Below are 17,331 nucleotides of genomic sequence, written 5' to 3' on the forward strand. Positions count from 1 at the left end.
GATTGTGCTGGACAATAGGCCTATTTTGTGTTGTTGTCATTGTTGTCATCGTCGTTTTTGTTGTTGTTGTTGTGTGAGTGTGTGCGGAGCAGAACACGTGACAGACGTTTGTGCTGGACTTTGCTCCTGGCAGCACAAAGTATTTAAATAAAGATGAGAGAGAAGTTTTCAGAAAACACACCAGCCTTGAAGAGCGTGTGGAGAAGGCCAGCCCACATCAGCAGCACTTAAGATGTGCTCTGGTGAATGGCTTTCCCCCACCCCCTTGCTGACACAAAATGTTTATTCTTTAGCTTTCCCTGATCGACAGCAGCCTGTGTGCCAGACCATAGATTTAATTGAGGTGGATAGTTGTTAAAAGTAATCTACATTAAGCTTGTGGTTGCTCAAATTTTGTAAAATGACATATGAGGTGAAGTGATATAGATAAATATTTAAACTAATGAAGTGCATAGAGGCACTTGACCTGTGTGAAAGACTGTCGTCTTATTATGAGCTATTGTTGAGATATAGAGCACACCTGTGAAAACAACTAATATGCTGAACCCTGAATGAAACATCTAAAAGTACATGATGGAGAAGCTGAATTGAATATGAAAGTGTAAGACTTTGCCACTGTGGGCAGAGCATGCAACTACTGTGTGATGTTGCGTTGCGGTTTTTTTCTTCTGAGCTGATGAGCAAGCTACACATTATCAGATCAAGAGCTGTCTGAGAACTACTCAAAGAGAGGGAAACAGAGCTCTGATAACTGTGATAACTGGAGTGTGCAGCGTTTCCGTGAGCAGTTTTCCTGCACCTTGACTCGTGTGTGTGTGTGTGTGTGTAGCATCAGCGTCATGTTTTTGTTTATTTGTTTTGTTGGGTTAAAAATAATTAAATAAACTGGTGATCATATTTATAGATCACCATGGTATCATCAGCCATGTGATTTATTTATGCAGATGAAAATGAGAAAGAATTTATATTGTAGATGAAAAATAATCATAGGGAAAAGGTTTTGTGTTGATCAGCCAAAAACAACCACAATTTCATTTTCTGCTTTTAAGAAAGGACTGTTCACAAAAACACAGAGAGAGAGAGAGAGAGAGAGAGAGAGATGTGTGTTGATTAAGCAGCGATGATAATAATGAAAATGTCTTAGTTTGTCACTTTCAGGTGAAAAGCAGACCTGAATCAATTTTCCACATGCAGCAGTCGGAAGAAAGTTATAGTTTAACATCATTGGAAACATGCAGGCCAAGTTTCTGGCTGACTTATTTACAGCGCAATGTGTATGTGTCTCTCAACCTCACAAGCAAGTGCTCACTCCTCCCTGAAGAATGCAGCTCCAAAGAGCAATAACATGGCAGATAAAGACAGCAGCAAGTCCTGAGCAAAGAGTGCCAGCAAAGCAGCAGCAATGTGGACAAACAGCATCAGAGAAGAAGAGCAAACCCATCATCCTGACTGATCGGATGAATGGCACTGTGTCTACAACAAGCTGAAACTTCACTGTGCATGTGAAGAAAACGTTTGAGGAGAACTGAACAGTTGGAGTTTGACATTTGCCACCTGTGGAGTAAAATGGCAAGAAGAGACAGTGGAACACAGGACAAAGCTGAAGGAGAACTGCCGGGACTGTTGAAGTGGGAGAGGACAAAAGAGTGAGAGGACAACAGAGTGAGAAGACTAGGTGAGAACACATAGGAATTATTTAATGTGGGAAATCAAAATTTGGGTTAGCAAACCTGGGGAAAAGAAAACTGACTGCTTAAGTTGGAAAATTGTGAAGGGGTCTGAAACACTGCAAAAATAGAAACATATACAAAATCACACACACAAGCACAACATGCATTAACCCTACTAACACTTCCAAACACAAGAGAGTTTATGAAGATTAGACAACATCTTAAGCGTGTGAGTCTGTTTATCATCTTATCCAAGTCACCTCGTGTGATGCAAAAACCAGTGGACTCATAGCACATTAGTTAAGAAGTGATCAAATAATAGCAGAGAAATGTGTAGGAAAGGCAGATAACATGCTCTGCTGGATATGCAGCTCCACAGACATGCATTAAACCTGCCTAATAACACAAACACACATGCAATGAAAATTAGCTTGTTATCTTTCATCAGTGTTAAAATAGTGTCAATTTAGCAGACACTTGTTATCAAATACTGAATTTATCCAATGCAAAAATTGACTCTCTAGGTTGCAGGACAACAATTTAAACTTTTGTGGGAAAAAAGATTCTGGTTTGACCAACCAGTGATCAGATAATAAATTTAGTTGTTAATATAGTAAATTGGGAGAAGCTTCCTGCTTGATTGATGCAGCACAAGTTTACTACTAAATTTACTGTATGAGGGAAATTCTCTTTTAGTGATAACATTTTGAACATGCATTTCTGTTGTCCTGTCATCCTAGTGGGTTAATAGCTGATTCAAATTAGTTGATCGTTCTTAGATTAATGAAAGGTGATTGAATTCTAGCACGAGTGAATGGGATGTGTTGGAGTTGTTGTGTGTTGAGTGGAGACTCTAAAACACTGAGTTTCCTGCTTTGATGTGCGAGTGAATCCTGTATTTAGATACACAACTCTGAATACGTCAGAACAAACTTCTTTTGTGAAGTGCATGGCAGCATGTCACATGTTTTATGATGAAAGGAAAAAAGGAAAATTAAATAAAATAGATCTGTGGCCTAAATGAGTGAAGAGCACAGACCTGGTGATTAAACTCATAAGTTAAAGAAGACATTAGGCTTATGTTGTGAGTTGTGCAGCTGATGGTTGGTTTGGAGTGAATCTAGCTGATGATTCTTCTCCTGTTGTGAAGTTGATGAGGAGCTTGTGTCATGACTTAACAAGGCCTTTTTATTTTGATACTTTCACAGAGCACTGAGAGTTTGGTTTGATAATCCCTGTTATTTTTCATTTTTCATTTTTGAACAGGCACTGATTTTGTTTGTCTATTTCTTTTCTTTAAGCAGATCTGCACGTCAGAAATTAAAAGTGCTATACGACCTGTCGAGAAAGCTGTTACAAGTGAGTTTTCTCCACATTGAAATGGGCTCAGGAGAAAGCTACTTATTTGGGACAATATTAAATGAAAGTCCCGGCCTAAAAGGGATTCAGCAGCGATGTAATCCGATCTAAAGTTCTTTTTCTTTTTGAAATAACGTCATTTTGCTGGAAGTGGAAACTAAATGCGACGACAGGTTCCACTATCAGCAAAGAAAGAATGAATGAATGCATGACTGAATGGAAATAAAAAACAAACTGACTGACTGGTAAAAGCTGACAGGACTTGACCACGACTCAAGGTTAACCTCTACCTAGACAGGACAAAAGGGTGGATGAATTTATGTGTTTTTTGTTACAGGAGCAGAAAGATGACAGCAACATTCGAGGTTGCATGACGATTTAATCTTTTAAATGCCATTTTCTCTGTCTGTGAATTTACTATGTGTGTGTCATTCACTAACTAGTGTTGCTCACAGACATTACTGTGAGAAAGTGTACACACCTGCGCAGCGCTAACATTTACATTTCTTTTTACAGCAGATGGTTAATCATGTGTTTGATCATGTGATTTATAAGAGGATTAGTTAATGTTTTCCTACTACAGGATTTCTGGGTTTATATGTGAATGACATTCTTTCTACAGCTAGGGTTGGCTAACTTTATGGTGTTTTTATGGCACCTCTGGAATGTGGATGGCCGACGCCTGCCCACCAGGATAATCAATGTGTGTTGCTAATGTTTGTTTTTCTATGACTGCGTGTAGAAGATTCAGCTGAAGCAGACAAGTGACATGAGAAAAATATATAAGGGATTGTTTATGGAATAGTTGACGATGGGCTATTGAGCTCATAGTAATATATGAGTGGAGTGACTTTGCTTAAGAGCAGTCACTGATTATATTAATGCTGCCTGAGTACATGGGATGATCCATGTCTGAGGCGACTTATGAAAATAATTGTAGTTTACTGATTTGAGAAAACCTGCACATGACACTTGTCTTGCTGATGTTGAATGCTTATTGTTCTTATCATACAATTGTTTACAGGTATGAAGTTTGATTTTACTTCCAGATTTTGCTTTCCAGGCCATGATGGTGTGTGTGCAGGCTCCTGGGAGAGCCAGGTGTTAAGCAAACTTAATATGCAAGACACACTAACATCTTTTATTGCAGGGTTACGGAGCTACTCCAGCGGAGGTGCCCTGATGTTGCCTGGGACATGATCTAGCTGACCTTTTTCTTTAAGACAGGGATCCAGGTTTGCTGAGTTGACTCGTGGGAGTGTCCGTGAGTCAAGAGGAGGGGTCCAGGATTAACATTAAACAATGTTTTCTATTATTGTTGCAGTGATTTGTGTGATTAACAGTTTATTTACAGGTATTAAACCTATGCAAGTGGTGCATCCATGTTCAGATGAGGCTTTGATGGCCTATAAGTGAAGTTCACTGAACTAAAGAATGTGGTTTGATGATTGTTGACATGCTCTCCAAGTAGAAGTTTTTCTGAAATACAGGTGCAGCAGTGAGAAGCGAGAAACATTCCAGGCATAGCTGAGCCCAGGCAGTGGTTGAGGTCAAAGGTCAAGCTGGTTGGGGCCCATCATGAGATCAGACCTTGGAGCCACAGCAAGGACCATTTCAACTGCCTGCAAACTTATCAGAGCCACTGCAAAGAGGTCGAGGTCCCAGGAAACCCCGGCACCCTCAAGACGGCACAATAGAGAAATCTCACACTTGGTTGTTTCAGTGGTGAGGGGGGAGTGCTGATTGAGCCCCCGTAGGGTAAGCTCGCACTTCAACCTCCAGCCTCTGATCAACTCTAGGGCAACCAAGTGCGAGGCGTGACGGCTGACTCAGCTGAACCAGGAGGTAGGCAGAGAAGCTGAGTGTGTTGAGACAGGTCCAGCAGGCCCAAAATCAGGACTATGCGTGACGAGAAGGAGTGCCTGAGAGGATCGTCCACAAGATGGGAGCTGAGGCCTGGAGAGAGGCTTCAGGAGGATCAGAGATCATCTTCAGCAGCGTTGGGACATGAAAACTTGAGGGATGAGGGGAGCGTGCCAAGCTCCATCGACAGCGCAGAGGGAGTCTAAGGATGACATCATGATTCTGTGAAAAGCACAGGAACCAGAAGCTATGGTGGTGATAACAGCAGTTTCCTATGAGGTCTGCAGCTTTGGAAATAGCTGAGACCCATGTCTCAATGTTTATTCTACATACATTTGGACTCTGGTCCTATGGACGGTGATGGAAACAACTGGAAGAGACATTCATGACGCCCTGCAGAACTCAAACCACTCTGCAGAGAGACATGTGATTTGCACACCCGGAGGAAGCATCACCAAGCTGAGCTGTTTTTGAAAATGTTACTTTCTTATTTTCACTATTAAATTAACAATTTCTTTGTTTGCTTGTAGGATGCAGTTTGCCATTGGATGAGATCAATGAGTAATGGGATAACTGCTAATACATTTGTTAAACTGTGTATTTTTTCAGTAATTTAGGGTGATTTGACATATGCTGAGTATAAAAATGTTTGCATTGAAACTGTCAGACATGAAGTATTCATAACTGGGAACTTTTCAAGCATAAAGGTCAAAAAGGGGGGAAATGTTAGATTTGTATTGTTGATTGTCATTTATGCTTAGAAATATTTAACCATATATGCTTAGAGATGTATAATCATTTGTAGATTGAAAGAATGTCTCATCCTAGGAGGTCTGTAACAGCTCTGTGTAGCATGAAGGGGGAGTGCGTTCACTCCCTCTACAGAGTGTTCCGGCGTAGATCACACCTCCTAGGAGAGGTCGTATCTTTTCTTATTGATTTATGGTATAGCAAGCACACGTATATCTGTTTAAGTATAAGAGCCTTTTGTTCAGATGGACCGCTAGACTCCTGGCACCAGCTTTGGGGAGTCTTCACAGGGTCACATCTGGATCTCACACACACATACACACACACACACACACACACACATACACCCACATACACAGGCAAGGTACTCTTTGTGTGTATGTAGACGTCATATGTTAATGAACCGATGCATATTCATGTAACCTCAATAAAAGAACAGTGGTACGGGAGAGCGGGCGAGAGCAACTGGGGTCAAGCGAAGGAACGGCGTTTGTCCGGTCTCTCCCGTGCACGAGTAACATGAAGAACTTTGCCTACTCGTGTCTTGCTTCGCTGTTTAATTATATTGTCCTCAACGTTCCAGCGGATAGGTTCAAGCTACAAACCTATCATTAATTGGTCCTTCGATGTCGGATCCCTGGAGTCGGCATTCACCGAGGGGAGAAGGGGCACGCTGAAAGACTGACGTCAGCCAGGAAGTTCCTGTGGATTAACTGTCTATCTTTTCTCCTCGATGAATGACGACCGGCGGGATTCGAGGCTGTATTACACGCTAAGCAACGCCGAGTAAGTTTAGAGTCCAACTCTATAACTGTACGTCTTCGCCGCTCAGTGGGGCGTTGTCCGTGGCCGCTCAGTGGGGCTAAAATTCGGTGTACTTACATCGCCCCACTTAGCGGATAGGTTCAAGCTACAAACCTATCAGTCACCATGCATTTAAAATGCGAGTGCAGGACTGACATTTTGTAATGTCAGAGATCAGTAGGAAAAAGCCTTGAAATATTAAGTATGGCACACCTCTCTTCTCAGCCTCCACATTCTCTCCCGTGGTATTAACCACCAGCATTTATGGAAACACTGATATACCCTTTTAATAGTGATATGACAGCATCTTGATATACTTGTCAATTACCTAACAAACAGGGAGGTAGAAGCTCTCAAATGACCTGTGCCATCAGGGGAAATTAACGCTACATGAAGCATTTCTCCAGGATCTGATTACAGAGAAGAGACAGTGTTTCAAATAACACACCTGCCATTCAGGTGAGACAATGCAGTTGTTCTTGGGACGGATAGAGGATGTTTTCTAAGGTTGTCATATGGGATTTTTCATAATCCATATATATTATATACAGAGTTGGGGAGTAACGGAATACATGTTACGTTACGTATTTAAAATACAAAATATGAGTAATTGTATTCCGTTACAGTTACCGTTTAAAAGGGTGGTATTTAGAATACAGTTACTTTGTTGAAATAAACGGATTACACTGCAGTACTTTCCTGTTTCATATTGTGGCGGGTCAGGACTGTTTGGGTTCTGTTGCTCCAGGCGGCAGCGTTACGGTTGCCATGGTTACAGGGTGATGCTCTTTCTCTCTCTCTGCTACTGTGTGTTTCCTGGGTGAGAGAGCGCCTTTTTGTTGTTATTGTTGTTGTGCTAAGCTAACAGGCAGAATGCTACAAGCATAGCTCTAAAGAATGTAGCCTCATGGGCAGTGTAGTCAGTGTTGCAGGGAGAATGGACTGCCATACACGTTATGTGTCTGTGAGCAAGAGGAGGGAGAAAAAGGGGAGTGGAAAGGTACGAGTTGTCATCGAGGAAAAACGGGAGCTGGAAGCATGTAAATATAATAATAACCACTGCAGCCAAGAAGAGTGCCGGAAGAGCCCAGTTGTAAGTACGCTATTAAGACTCGACTGTACACTGTGTTCGTGTTTACCTCCGAAAACAATAAGTTCCATTGGAGCAGCCTTTCAATGCCTCTCTCTGTCTCTCGCAAGAAAAGTTGACCCACACAACAAAGTAAAGCTATCCCAGTCAACACACATATGTGGGGCCCAAATAGGGAGCAGCAGGGCTAATATTTGGGGCCCACTTGGGAAACCCAACTGGGGTCCAGCTAATTTTGTCCTCAGTTTCCATGGTGGACCCAAATGTGTTTTCCTAGATGGGTTTATGCTGGGTCCCAGATAAGCCCCAAATCAGGCCCAGTTGAAAAAAAATATGTGGGGCCCAGATGGGTAGAAGCAGATCTGATATTTGGGGCCCACTTGGGGTACCCACCTAGGACCCAGCTAATTTTGTCCTCAGTTTCCATGGTGGCCCCAAATGTGTTTGCCCAGATGGATTATTGATGGGACCCGGATGGGCCCCAAATCAGGCCCAGCCAACAAATGAGTATGGGGCCCAGATGGGTAGAAGCGGGTCTGATGGTTGGGGCCCACTTGGGTTACCCACCTGGCACCCAGCTACTTTTGTCCTCAGTTTCCATGATGGCCCCAAATGTGTTTGCCCAGATGGGTTAATGATGGGTCCCAAATCAGCCCCAGACAATAAATGAGTATGGGGCCCAGATGGATAGAAGCAGGTCTGATACTTGGGGCCCACTTGGGTTACCAACCTGAGACCCAGCTATTTTTGTCCTCAGTTTCCATGGTGGCCCCAAGTGTGTTTGCCCAGATGGAATTTTGGATAATGTAAGTAAGCTATAATTTAAATCACCTGTACAACAAAGCCAGTTTATCTTTTTTATTAATACTGATTACTATGAAATTTTAAAACAGTATGCTTTTTTATATAATACATTTTTTGTGTAGAGAACATGTTGACAAAAATGTCCACAGTATACACAAAACAATAACAAATAAATGTTATACAGTTTAAAGGAAAAACAAATGCAGCAAACCACAGCTTCTCACTCATTCACCAATCCATTGGTCCTGAAAGAAATTTAAAAAAAAAAGAAATTAGTGCATTTTCACAAACAAAATCAGATTTGCGATAGTACTGAAGTTGTTTTGGAGGTTGTGCTGTTCAAGTTGTTTGACCTCCTACATTGAACTCTTTGAAGACCATGAGTATTCATGGAAACAGAAAAGCTATTTACAAAATGATTTACCAAGTAGGCACTCAAAAATTAAATTAATGTGAAATATTTTACCTTAAAACATTTAAGACAAATGTTTAAAAGATGTCTACATAGTTACAATGATAACTGGTGTTGTGGGCTGTCTCAGTGATTGGCACAGAGCTTAGAACAGGCAAGTGGTTAACCAGTTTTTTGCATGGTACAGCACCTCATAATGAACACAAAACAAAATAGTAAAATGTAACAAGGGCTACATCTACCAAGGAGAAAACAGATTCCACTTCTTGAGGTGTGTGCCAGGCGGGCGCCAATAATTTTCATGTAAATCAAAAATAGGGCCATCAGATAAATCAGTGTGTTACTAATTACACTGGAAAAAATAGAGGCTGGCTCTGGAGTTCCTGGAGCTTATTCACATTCTGTGAGCAACCAAAAAACTGTTTAGTGAGAGACTTCTTCAAGTATGCTACAAGCCAGAAAGAAACGTGGTCATTCCTGCCAGCAGCCACCAACCTCCAGAACAACATGAGCTGATGGTTTCATCTCCACAATTTGTACAGTCTATCTAAACCACGTGTCAAAGTCAAGGCCTGCGGGCCACATCCGGCCCGGCATACATTTATATCCGGCCCGCAAGATCATTTTATATAGATGTACTATTATTGTTATGCATGGCCCGGCGATATGAGGCGCTAATAATATACAAACTACAGATCCCATAATGCACCGCTGAAGCCTCCTTGCTGACTGCTAGGCTAACTGGGAACATTCCCGCGTCAATCAAGTCAAACTTCTGTTATTGCGAAGCTAGCCGCTCACAATGGTGGAGAGAAAAGTTGATTCTGAATGACTGCAGCTGTAGTGAGCATCCGTTATTCAAACATCAACAAAATATCTTACAACTAATGAACTTACCATATAGCACTTCAAAAACTTTAAGCCCTCGAAATTCCCGCTTTCCATGGCACCCAACGAAGTTATATTGCCTGGAAAGAGCATTGTCCATAATGAAGGCCATCATTCTTCTTGTGGCTTCATCAACAGTGCTCCCTCTGATCTCTGCCACAACAGAAACCTTAGGACACGCAAGGACAATATTTTTACTGACAGTAGTACCATCAGTCACACCTAAAAGAAAGCAAGCACAGCTACACAGTAATTAGGCTCTATAATATTGATGCTAATTGACTGAGAAAGAGTTAGGTGTCAAAGTCAAACACTGTCTGATGTGAATGCAAATGATTCACCAAAAGTAATTTCTTAAGTTTTGGGTTTGGCATGGCACAACTTATAACTAGGTAATGTTTGGAGAAGTTATTTTATTAACAAAAATAGCAACTTTTGTTCAGCTCTCCTCCCACTCCTTCATTGCACTGACCATGTTCGAACAAACAGCAACTTTCCTTGATCATAACTGCTAGCATGAAACACAGACTGATTGAGGCATTAATCATTGAATATTGTTATTACATCATTATTATTTACCACTTCTTTTAGGAAGACAGGGTCTGCCAGTTTTTGCTCCAGTGCTGCCACATCTGCTACTGTCCGGATGGGAAATACAGCACCCTCGGGTAATACTGCAGCAACTGGTCCATCACGTTGTGTAAGGAGAGACTGTAGCATTCGACTGTGGACCCTCTGAGTGTCCTTAATGTCTTCCAGGAGGGTTAGAACACGTACAAACATTCTCGTATTGGTGGCTTGTAGAAGTTGTCTTGGAACTGGTTGTGAAACCACAGGTGAAGGAGTTGAGGGTTGTAGCGGCTGAACAAATGGATGAGTGATGTTCAGGAAGTGAGTTTCACTTGAATGTCTATTCTCCATTGCTGATGGTGGTGAGGTCTCTGGCTGTTCCGCAGTGTTGTCCCAATCCTCATCAGAGCTCGACGGGATCACTGGCCTTAAAACAAACAAACAAACAAAATACAACAAACATACACACACAAATAAATAATAATCCAAACACATAATTTAGGGTACTGGTTAGTCCTACAAACTAAAAACATTAATGTATATAATGGCATCAAAAAAAAAGTCTAAAACAATTTTTTAAAAGTCAACAAGTTATAAAGCGCTATTTTGAAATCATATCTGAACCTGATGAGCAGCAAGGGTCTGCTAAAGAAACTGTCAGGTTTTTTTTCTTCTTATAATCTCAATAAATTTTTGCTTTTAAGGTGTTTTCAACATAATTACCTCCTTTTCCGCTTCCCTTTCCCAATCTGCTTCCAGAATCCAAATAAATTCCACCAAGGAAGGTTTCTAATGGGAAGCAGGAAATGCTGTCTAAAGGGCCAAACTTCCGTACATCTTGAGCTAGGTGTATTAAAGAATGTATATTATAACCAACAAAGTCAAGACCATAAATCAAAGCAAAATCTTTCACAAACTGCTTCAAAACATCCTCTGCATAATCACAGTCAGTTATCAATATACAAATCAGGACTTAGAAGAATTCTTGTAGATACAGATAACAGTATAAAGTATCTATACATTTGGCTTGGTATATTATTCAGTAGAACTGGGCTTGTGTAAAGCAAAACTTGTCTCAATTCAGTTGCTTTCTACGTGCTAATTTCAATGAGAGACCTTGGTTTTCTTGCAAAACTTTAAGGAAGATATTGCCTGACAGAAACCATGAATGCTGAAATCAGTTAGAATTTGCATAGACTGTCTGCATTTTCGGGGACTTTTTAACCAAAGATAAATAAGCTTGCGCATTACCCCCATATCCCACACCCAGGTCGTTCAAAGTGACACCCCAACCTGGTGCTCTTTGTTGGCCATAGCACAAAGTTTCATCAGTCCTTTAGTCAACATAAATTTCATGATAACATAATCTTTAGCATGTTCATCGCAATCGTAGTGCTCTTCCTCAAGTGTTTTATTCTCAAAAGAATCAGAGTACAATATTAAGTCCTGATGATGCTCTGACTCATTTTACTGTGAAACGAAACTAAAATGTTCAACAACTTTCTGAGCTCTTTGTCCTCTGAGATTGCTCCATTGCTTTCTGAAAGACAGCTCACAGATTCTGAAGCTCCAGGTTTCATCACTCTCCAATCAAAATTAAAAATTAACTGAACCAGCAGCAAAAGAAGATCCAAACTACGCTTCACATTTGATAAATACTGTCATTAATTCCCTCTTCCTGTCTTGTTTCCACCACGATTGAAAAAAAAAAACAAAACAAAAAAACAAAACATCATACTTCTTGCACAGCTCTCTCGTAGTATACTTCAAGAAAAGTTTCCCCATCTGAAATATGTTTTCCACATTATTCCCTTGCTTATTATACATCAGTGTACAGTTGTGCTTAGCGCTGTTGTCAGTTGTTTTTTGTGCCAAATTGCAAAAAACTCACCTTGTTCACTATTAAAACCTCTAAAAAAAATTTCTGTAACTTTGCTCTGCTTTACTTCAGCAGCATCAGGTAATGTTCATATATTGATTCATGGTTTTCTTCAGTTTTTGTTCAACTGCAGAATATTTCTAAGGCTATCTGATTTAAAAAGCCACTCCAGGAAAATCTCCTTTTTTCTGTGTTTTATCCTCAGTTACTTTGGCATAAAGACATCTGCTGTGATGCTTACACCAGCCTTAAAAGCTGTTTTATTACAATAAAAGACCCTGACATCACTTTATAAAGTAACAATTCTAATTGTTACAAACTCAAAAAAAGATTCCTACTAGTATATTTCTGGCATGCATCAAATTTTAAATATAAATGAATTTTGAAATATACACTGCTTCTTATGTCAAAGTCTGTAAAAATAAAGAAAGAAAGAAATCACACATAACCCTTGCTACTATTCACTCCACTGTCCAACAGCAAAATCAAACCAATATACAGATATTAATAACATATTATTGTAATAGTGTGACTATGCAATTTATAAGTAGCCATAGTCATAATCAAAACAACAAACATCTCAAGTTTTGAGATAATTGCAAACCCTCCTGGCCAATAACCACACAAGCTGTCCATGCAGGAAGGCTGATAAAGGAGCATGCACAAAATTCAAACAAATTTAAGCCATAATGAAACAAATTAAAATAACAGTGCGCATGCACAAATAAGGCATCAGACAAACACTTAAAGATCACAGATCTTTAGGACCACATCCAAAGAGCAATTGCTTTTCTTTTTTATAAATAAATAAATGTGTAGATTCTAGCCAAATATACATTACAAAAAGGAAAAAAGGAGGGCCACAGCAATCATAGTAAAAGGAGTTGGCACTGTGGCCCTAACAAGACCGACCAGTTCTGCTTAAATATTCAGTTTCCCTCATGTACAGAGCTTGCACAACAGTAAGAGGCAGATTCTTGAGTCAGTACAGTATTTCTGATGAAGTTCTCACTAAAACAACTACACATATAAAGTTGCATACTAAAGTGTGTATAAAAAAAAAACCCCAAACAAATCAAGAATACCTATATTTTCTTTTTTGCTTTTTCTGGAAAAATGAGAACAATGGCAAGAAAAATGATGATTATGTCTTCTACAGAAATAGAGTGCTCACTGATCTGCCTCTCTGACTGCTGTGCATGCTCCTGACACAGGGGCAAAAGCTGGGGACTAGTTGCTCATGGCCTACCCTCCTCACTTAGCCGTGAGGAATGAAGCTAATAAAGACAACACCAAAGCAATTTTGGTTGCTCTGATAGTGAAAATGCCCTCCCATATTCCTCCTAAAAAACTAGAACTTTGTTAAATTGGTCTAATACAGTCCTTTATTAATACTAATCATAGAGAAAAACCAAGATAATGTTTAAGTACAACTTGATGTTAAGTACACGCAGTAATTAATTTTGGTGCTAGTTAAGCAGTATACAGGACACCAGAAAATGCTTTCAAACTGTGAAAATTGGCTAAATCCAACATTACCTAAAAATTTAAACTAGCTTAGCCTTGCCTGAGTGCTAGGAAAAAGTTCGCCAGCACTTGTGCCATACATTACTTTGCAGCATCATAACTTTGTAAACATTTCATTTATACTTAGGGATTCAAATTAAGTCAAAAAGTTCTTACCGTTAGTGCAGAAAATAAGTCCATAGCTCAAAGATGAACTTAATCCAAAAATTGCCAGCTTAACTGTCAGCTTTGTCCAAGGGTGCGAAATGAAGAATGTTCCAGAATGGGGGGACGAGTTTGAGAAAACCTCGTGATATTTCATGAAATAACGCGAGATTTCGAAAAGCACTCCTACATGGAGTGAAATTTTTTTCCCACTCAAATGTAAAACCATTTGTTTTATTTTATTAAGCGTCTTACAATTTTAAGTCGCATCTGTTCTTTGTGTTTCACTTATATTAATATATTTTATATGTATATTTTGTTATTAATTAAATATACATATGCTGCCTCTGGCATAATTTATTATCAGTTATTTCATCTTAATTCATGTTTATACTTACACATGACTAATAATTATACTTAACTAAGATCGTTAAACTCAGTTGCCTGTTCATGCAACTTCCCATATGTTACCCATATGGTGCCCATAGAATATAGCCCATCTGGGTTGGCTCAAGTGGGTCCTACTTGGCTAACCCAGGTGGGTCCCAGATTGGATGCCCATTGTAAGCCCATCCCCACTTGGAACCCCCATAGCCCATGTGGGGCCCACATACTGTGTTTACTGGGATTTTTCGGCTACAAGCCCGACACGAACCCGACGTATTTTTCGGCTACAAGCCCGACACGAACCCGACGTATTAGCCAGAGGTCCCTTTACTACAGTTCGGAGCCGCAAACCTTCAGTAATAGTAATAAATCACACAGCAATAGTACATTCACGTATTTGTAAAAAGCATGATAATATATTAAGTAATACAAAGTATTCAGAATACGTTACTGTCATTGAGTAACGAGAATACATTTTGGGGCATGTATTCTGTAATCTGTAATGGAATACATTTTAAAAGTAACCTTCCCAACACTGATTATATATATAAGAATGGAAGATGTGGCAGAGGCGCATTTTGTTTTCTAGACCTTCTGGGGCAGGAGGGTGGGCAGATGTCTTCTGTTAGCATCACATCTTTGCCAGTAGAATACTAAAAAGCCACTGAGACAAAGACAAGTGGAGAAACTGTTTGACAACATTTAAACCATCCTCTCTGCACTATCATGGTGCCCTGTGCAAAACTACATTTGTGATAGATATTCAATATAATGTCAGAAAAAGAAATTATACATTCGAATAGCATGCATACAGTGAAGAATACAAAATAACCTGCAACAGCAAAGACTAGACTGGAAAAACAGCTCTGGCAATGATGTCACTATTTATGTTGCTATTTTCATATTTTAGTTAGAAGATCCAAATGCCATGTTGCCATACTATACTGCTAGGGTAGCCAACGTTTCAAATGCAGGTTTGACAGGTTTGTGAGTGTACTTTATCCAAAACCTAGTGAGTGATTACTCACTAGGTGGCTGTAGCTCTGGCGGTAGCGCAGGTCACCTACTGATTGGAAGGTGAGTGGTTCGATCCCTGGCTCCTCCGGTCTACATATCAAGAGTGTGAATGTGTATGAATGTAGTTAGGAAGCACTCAGTTTAGAGAAAGTGTTTGAATGTGGCATGTTGTATAGAGCACTTTGAGTAATCTGGGAGAGTAGAAAGGTGCTATATAAGAGTCAGTCCATTCACTGTCTGAACAGAGTTTTGTCATGTTACTTTTGCACTATTATGTTCTGGCACATGTTGTTATTACATGGCTTGATTAAGGTACACATTAGGCTGACATCTGGGGCCAGAGCAGGTGGTAATCTTGGTTGAAAAATATCTCACAAAAGAAAGTTGTGCTGACCTTGATGTCCAGGTGACATTCTTGAATGTCACCTGGACATCCTTGTCCTTGAAAAGTGTGTACCACAAGGGACAGTCAAATTCATAAGCCACACTAGGGCCCACATTTCATTCTTATGAACACCATGATCGAGTATGCCCTTGGGACACCTTTTTCTAAAGGTAGTCAGGGTTAACAATGAGGTCATTGTCTGTCTGAGTGTAGTTTATTTGGTTTCTTGGTTTTTGCTCAAGCTAAACTCAAATTTTTGTTGTTTTAGCTAAAATAAATTTATCACTGAAAAACAAACACCTCAGAGCTCCAGTCTAGTGCTGATCAGTTTCATTGAATTCAAATTGGTCGATCAAAATCGGTGGTTGACTACCATTCAGCTGCCATCTTTTTTCCAAGAAATATTAGCATTCTAAGGTTGAGATGATAAAGCACCTGAAAAAAAGATCCATGAAAATTCCTTAACACCTCAATTAATCACAAGGCTTTAGCATATCGTATAGGTCCTCACTTTTAATCACAGGTCTCAGTGCTGCAAAGTCAGTATCTAAGCAGTCTGTTCAACGAGCTATCTTTCAGCAGGAACCTGTGCTTGACTTCAACTCATATCTCAAGAGGAGGCGCCTCTCAGTATTGACAACCATGTCCAGTCATTGTTCACTTTTCTTTGCTACAAATCAATGATCACAGTGTTGCAAAGAGGAGTCATATCAAAAAGAAATCCAATGCCCTCCAGGAGGGGTGTCTTTGCTATATTTAGGTGCTAAGAATGAAATGTTAAATTTATGATAGACCTACACAGCATAAAACTCATAGAGGCCATTGATTATTCAGTGACATTGGTTATTTGTCCAGAGCTACCTACAGCCAAAGGATTGTTTAAAAAAGAACTATTACTATATTAATAAATCTTTGGACTTGTTCTGTCCCCTGACTGGAGTTGTTATGTAGATATGTTGATATGTACAAACTGCTACATTGAGCCAAACTGATATCATGTCAGAAGCGTGTGTTAGACATGCCAGTCCACTGTATCTATTTCACGCTTTGCCTCTCTAAAGCATGACAGGGAAAAAAACATGCAGAAGTTGCACCCTTCAACAACAGACAGAGGTATTTTATTTCAAGCTAACGTGAAAATAATCAAGAGAAGGACATTATTGGCACATTTGCATGTAAATACATATTAGCAGCCTAGCCTAATTTGATTACAGACCCTAGAATGTACTTCATATGTTTTGGGGTTTTTTTTGCTTGTCACTGACTTCTTGGCTTTAAATATATTATCTATAATATCTCTCAATTCTATAGTATCTATTACTAGTCACAGACACAGTTTATTTATGGATTCTATATTAGTAATGTAAGTGTTCCTTTTCCCTTTCCTGCAGTTTTTGTTGTATGTTAATGAAGCACACTATTCTGCTGGCCACAGCCATCAGGGATTGCCATTACTATTGGAGGCATTCGAGGAGTAATGGACTACTGAAATCAAAATAAATAAAAAAAGTAAAGAGATAAAGAGATGAGGAATCAGACGCTAATGCTGTTGTTTAAAAGATAAAACTTGATATTTATTTCATTTTGTTCTCCTATATATTTATGTATTTTATTTTTGATTTAGTTATGAATACTAAGACCCAACGATTATAATTACAACCCTTACTGAAACACTGTAATTGTTCACTTCACTTGCCACTGGTTTTAATCTTGTGGCTGATCAGTGTATATTATCCTGTATATTATGCATGCAGCATTACTGCTGTGGCTACCCACTGAGAA

General features: G+C 39.7%; 1 protein-coding gene and 1 long non-coding RNA gene across 2 annotated transcripts; one reads left to right on the plus strand and one right to left on the minus strand.

The window, feature by feature from the left end:
* Positions 1–867: 867 nt before the first annotated feature.
* Positions 868–6,166, plus strand: LOC145432321 (uncharacterized). The gene is made up of 2 exons (XR_013912610.1): positions 868–1,675; positions 4,520–6,166. It is a non-coding gene; the product is annotated as an uncharacterized LOC145432321 (long non-coding RNA).
* Positions 6,167–8,379: 2,213 nt separating this feature from the next.
* On the minus strand, positions 8,380–11,064 carry LOC113033477 (uncharacterized). The gene is made up of 4 exons (XM_026187300.2): positions 10,934–11,064; positions 10,220–10,637; positions 9,650–9,809; positions 8,380–8,585 (listed from the first exon to the last, which is right to left on the minus strand). Exons 2-4 carry the CDS (start codon positions 10,559–10,561, stop codon positions 8,569–8,571), a joined length of 519 nt encoding a protein of 172 aa, XP_026043085.1. The 5' UTR covers positions 10,562–10,637; positions 10,934–11,064; the 3' UTR covers positions 8,380–8,568.
* Positions 11,065–17,331: the final 6,267 nt, after the last annotated feature.

The sequence above is a fragment of the Astatotilapia calliptera genome, chromosome 12 (assembly GCF_964374335.1).
Source record: "Astatotilapia calliptera chromosome 12, fAstCal68.1, whole genome shotgun sequence".
Lineage (NCBI taxonomy): Eukaryota > Metazoa > Chordata > Actinopteri > Cichliformes > Cichlidae > Astatotilapia > Astatotilapia calliptera.

Coding starts and splice junctions, on each gene's coding strand:
- LOC113033477 (XM_026187300.2), bottom strand. CDS start 10,561: ATGGAGAATAGACATTCAAGTGAAACTCACTTCCTGAACATCACTCAT. Junction 9,810..10,219: donor CTGTCTTCCTAAAAGAAGTG/GTAAATAATAAT, acceptor GCGTGTCCTAAG/GTTTCTGTTGTGGCAGAGAT.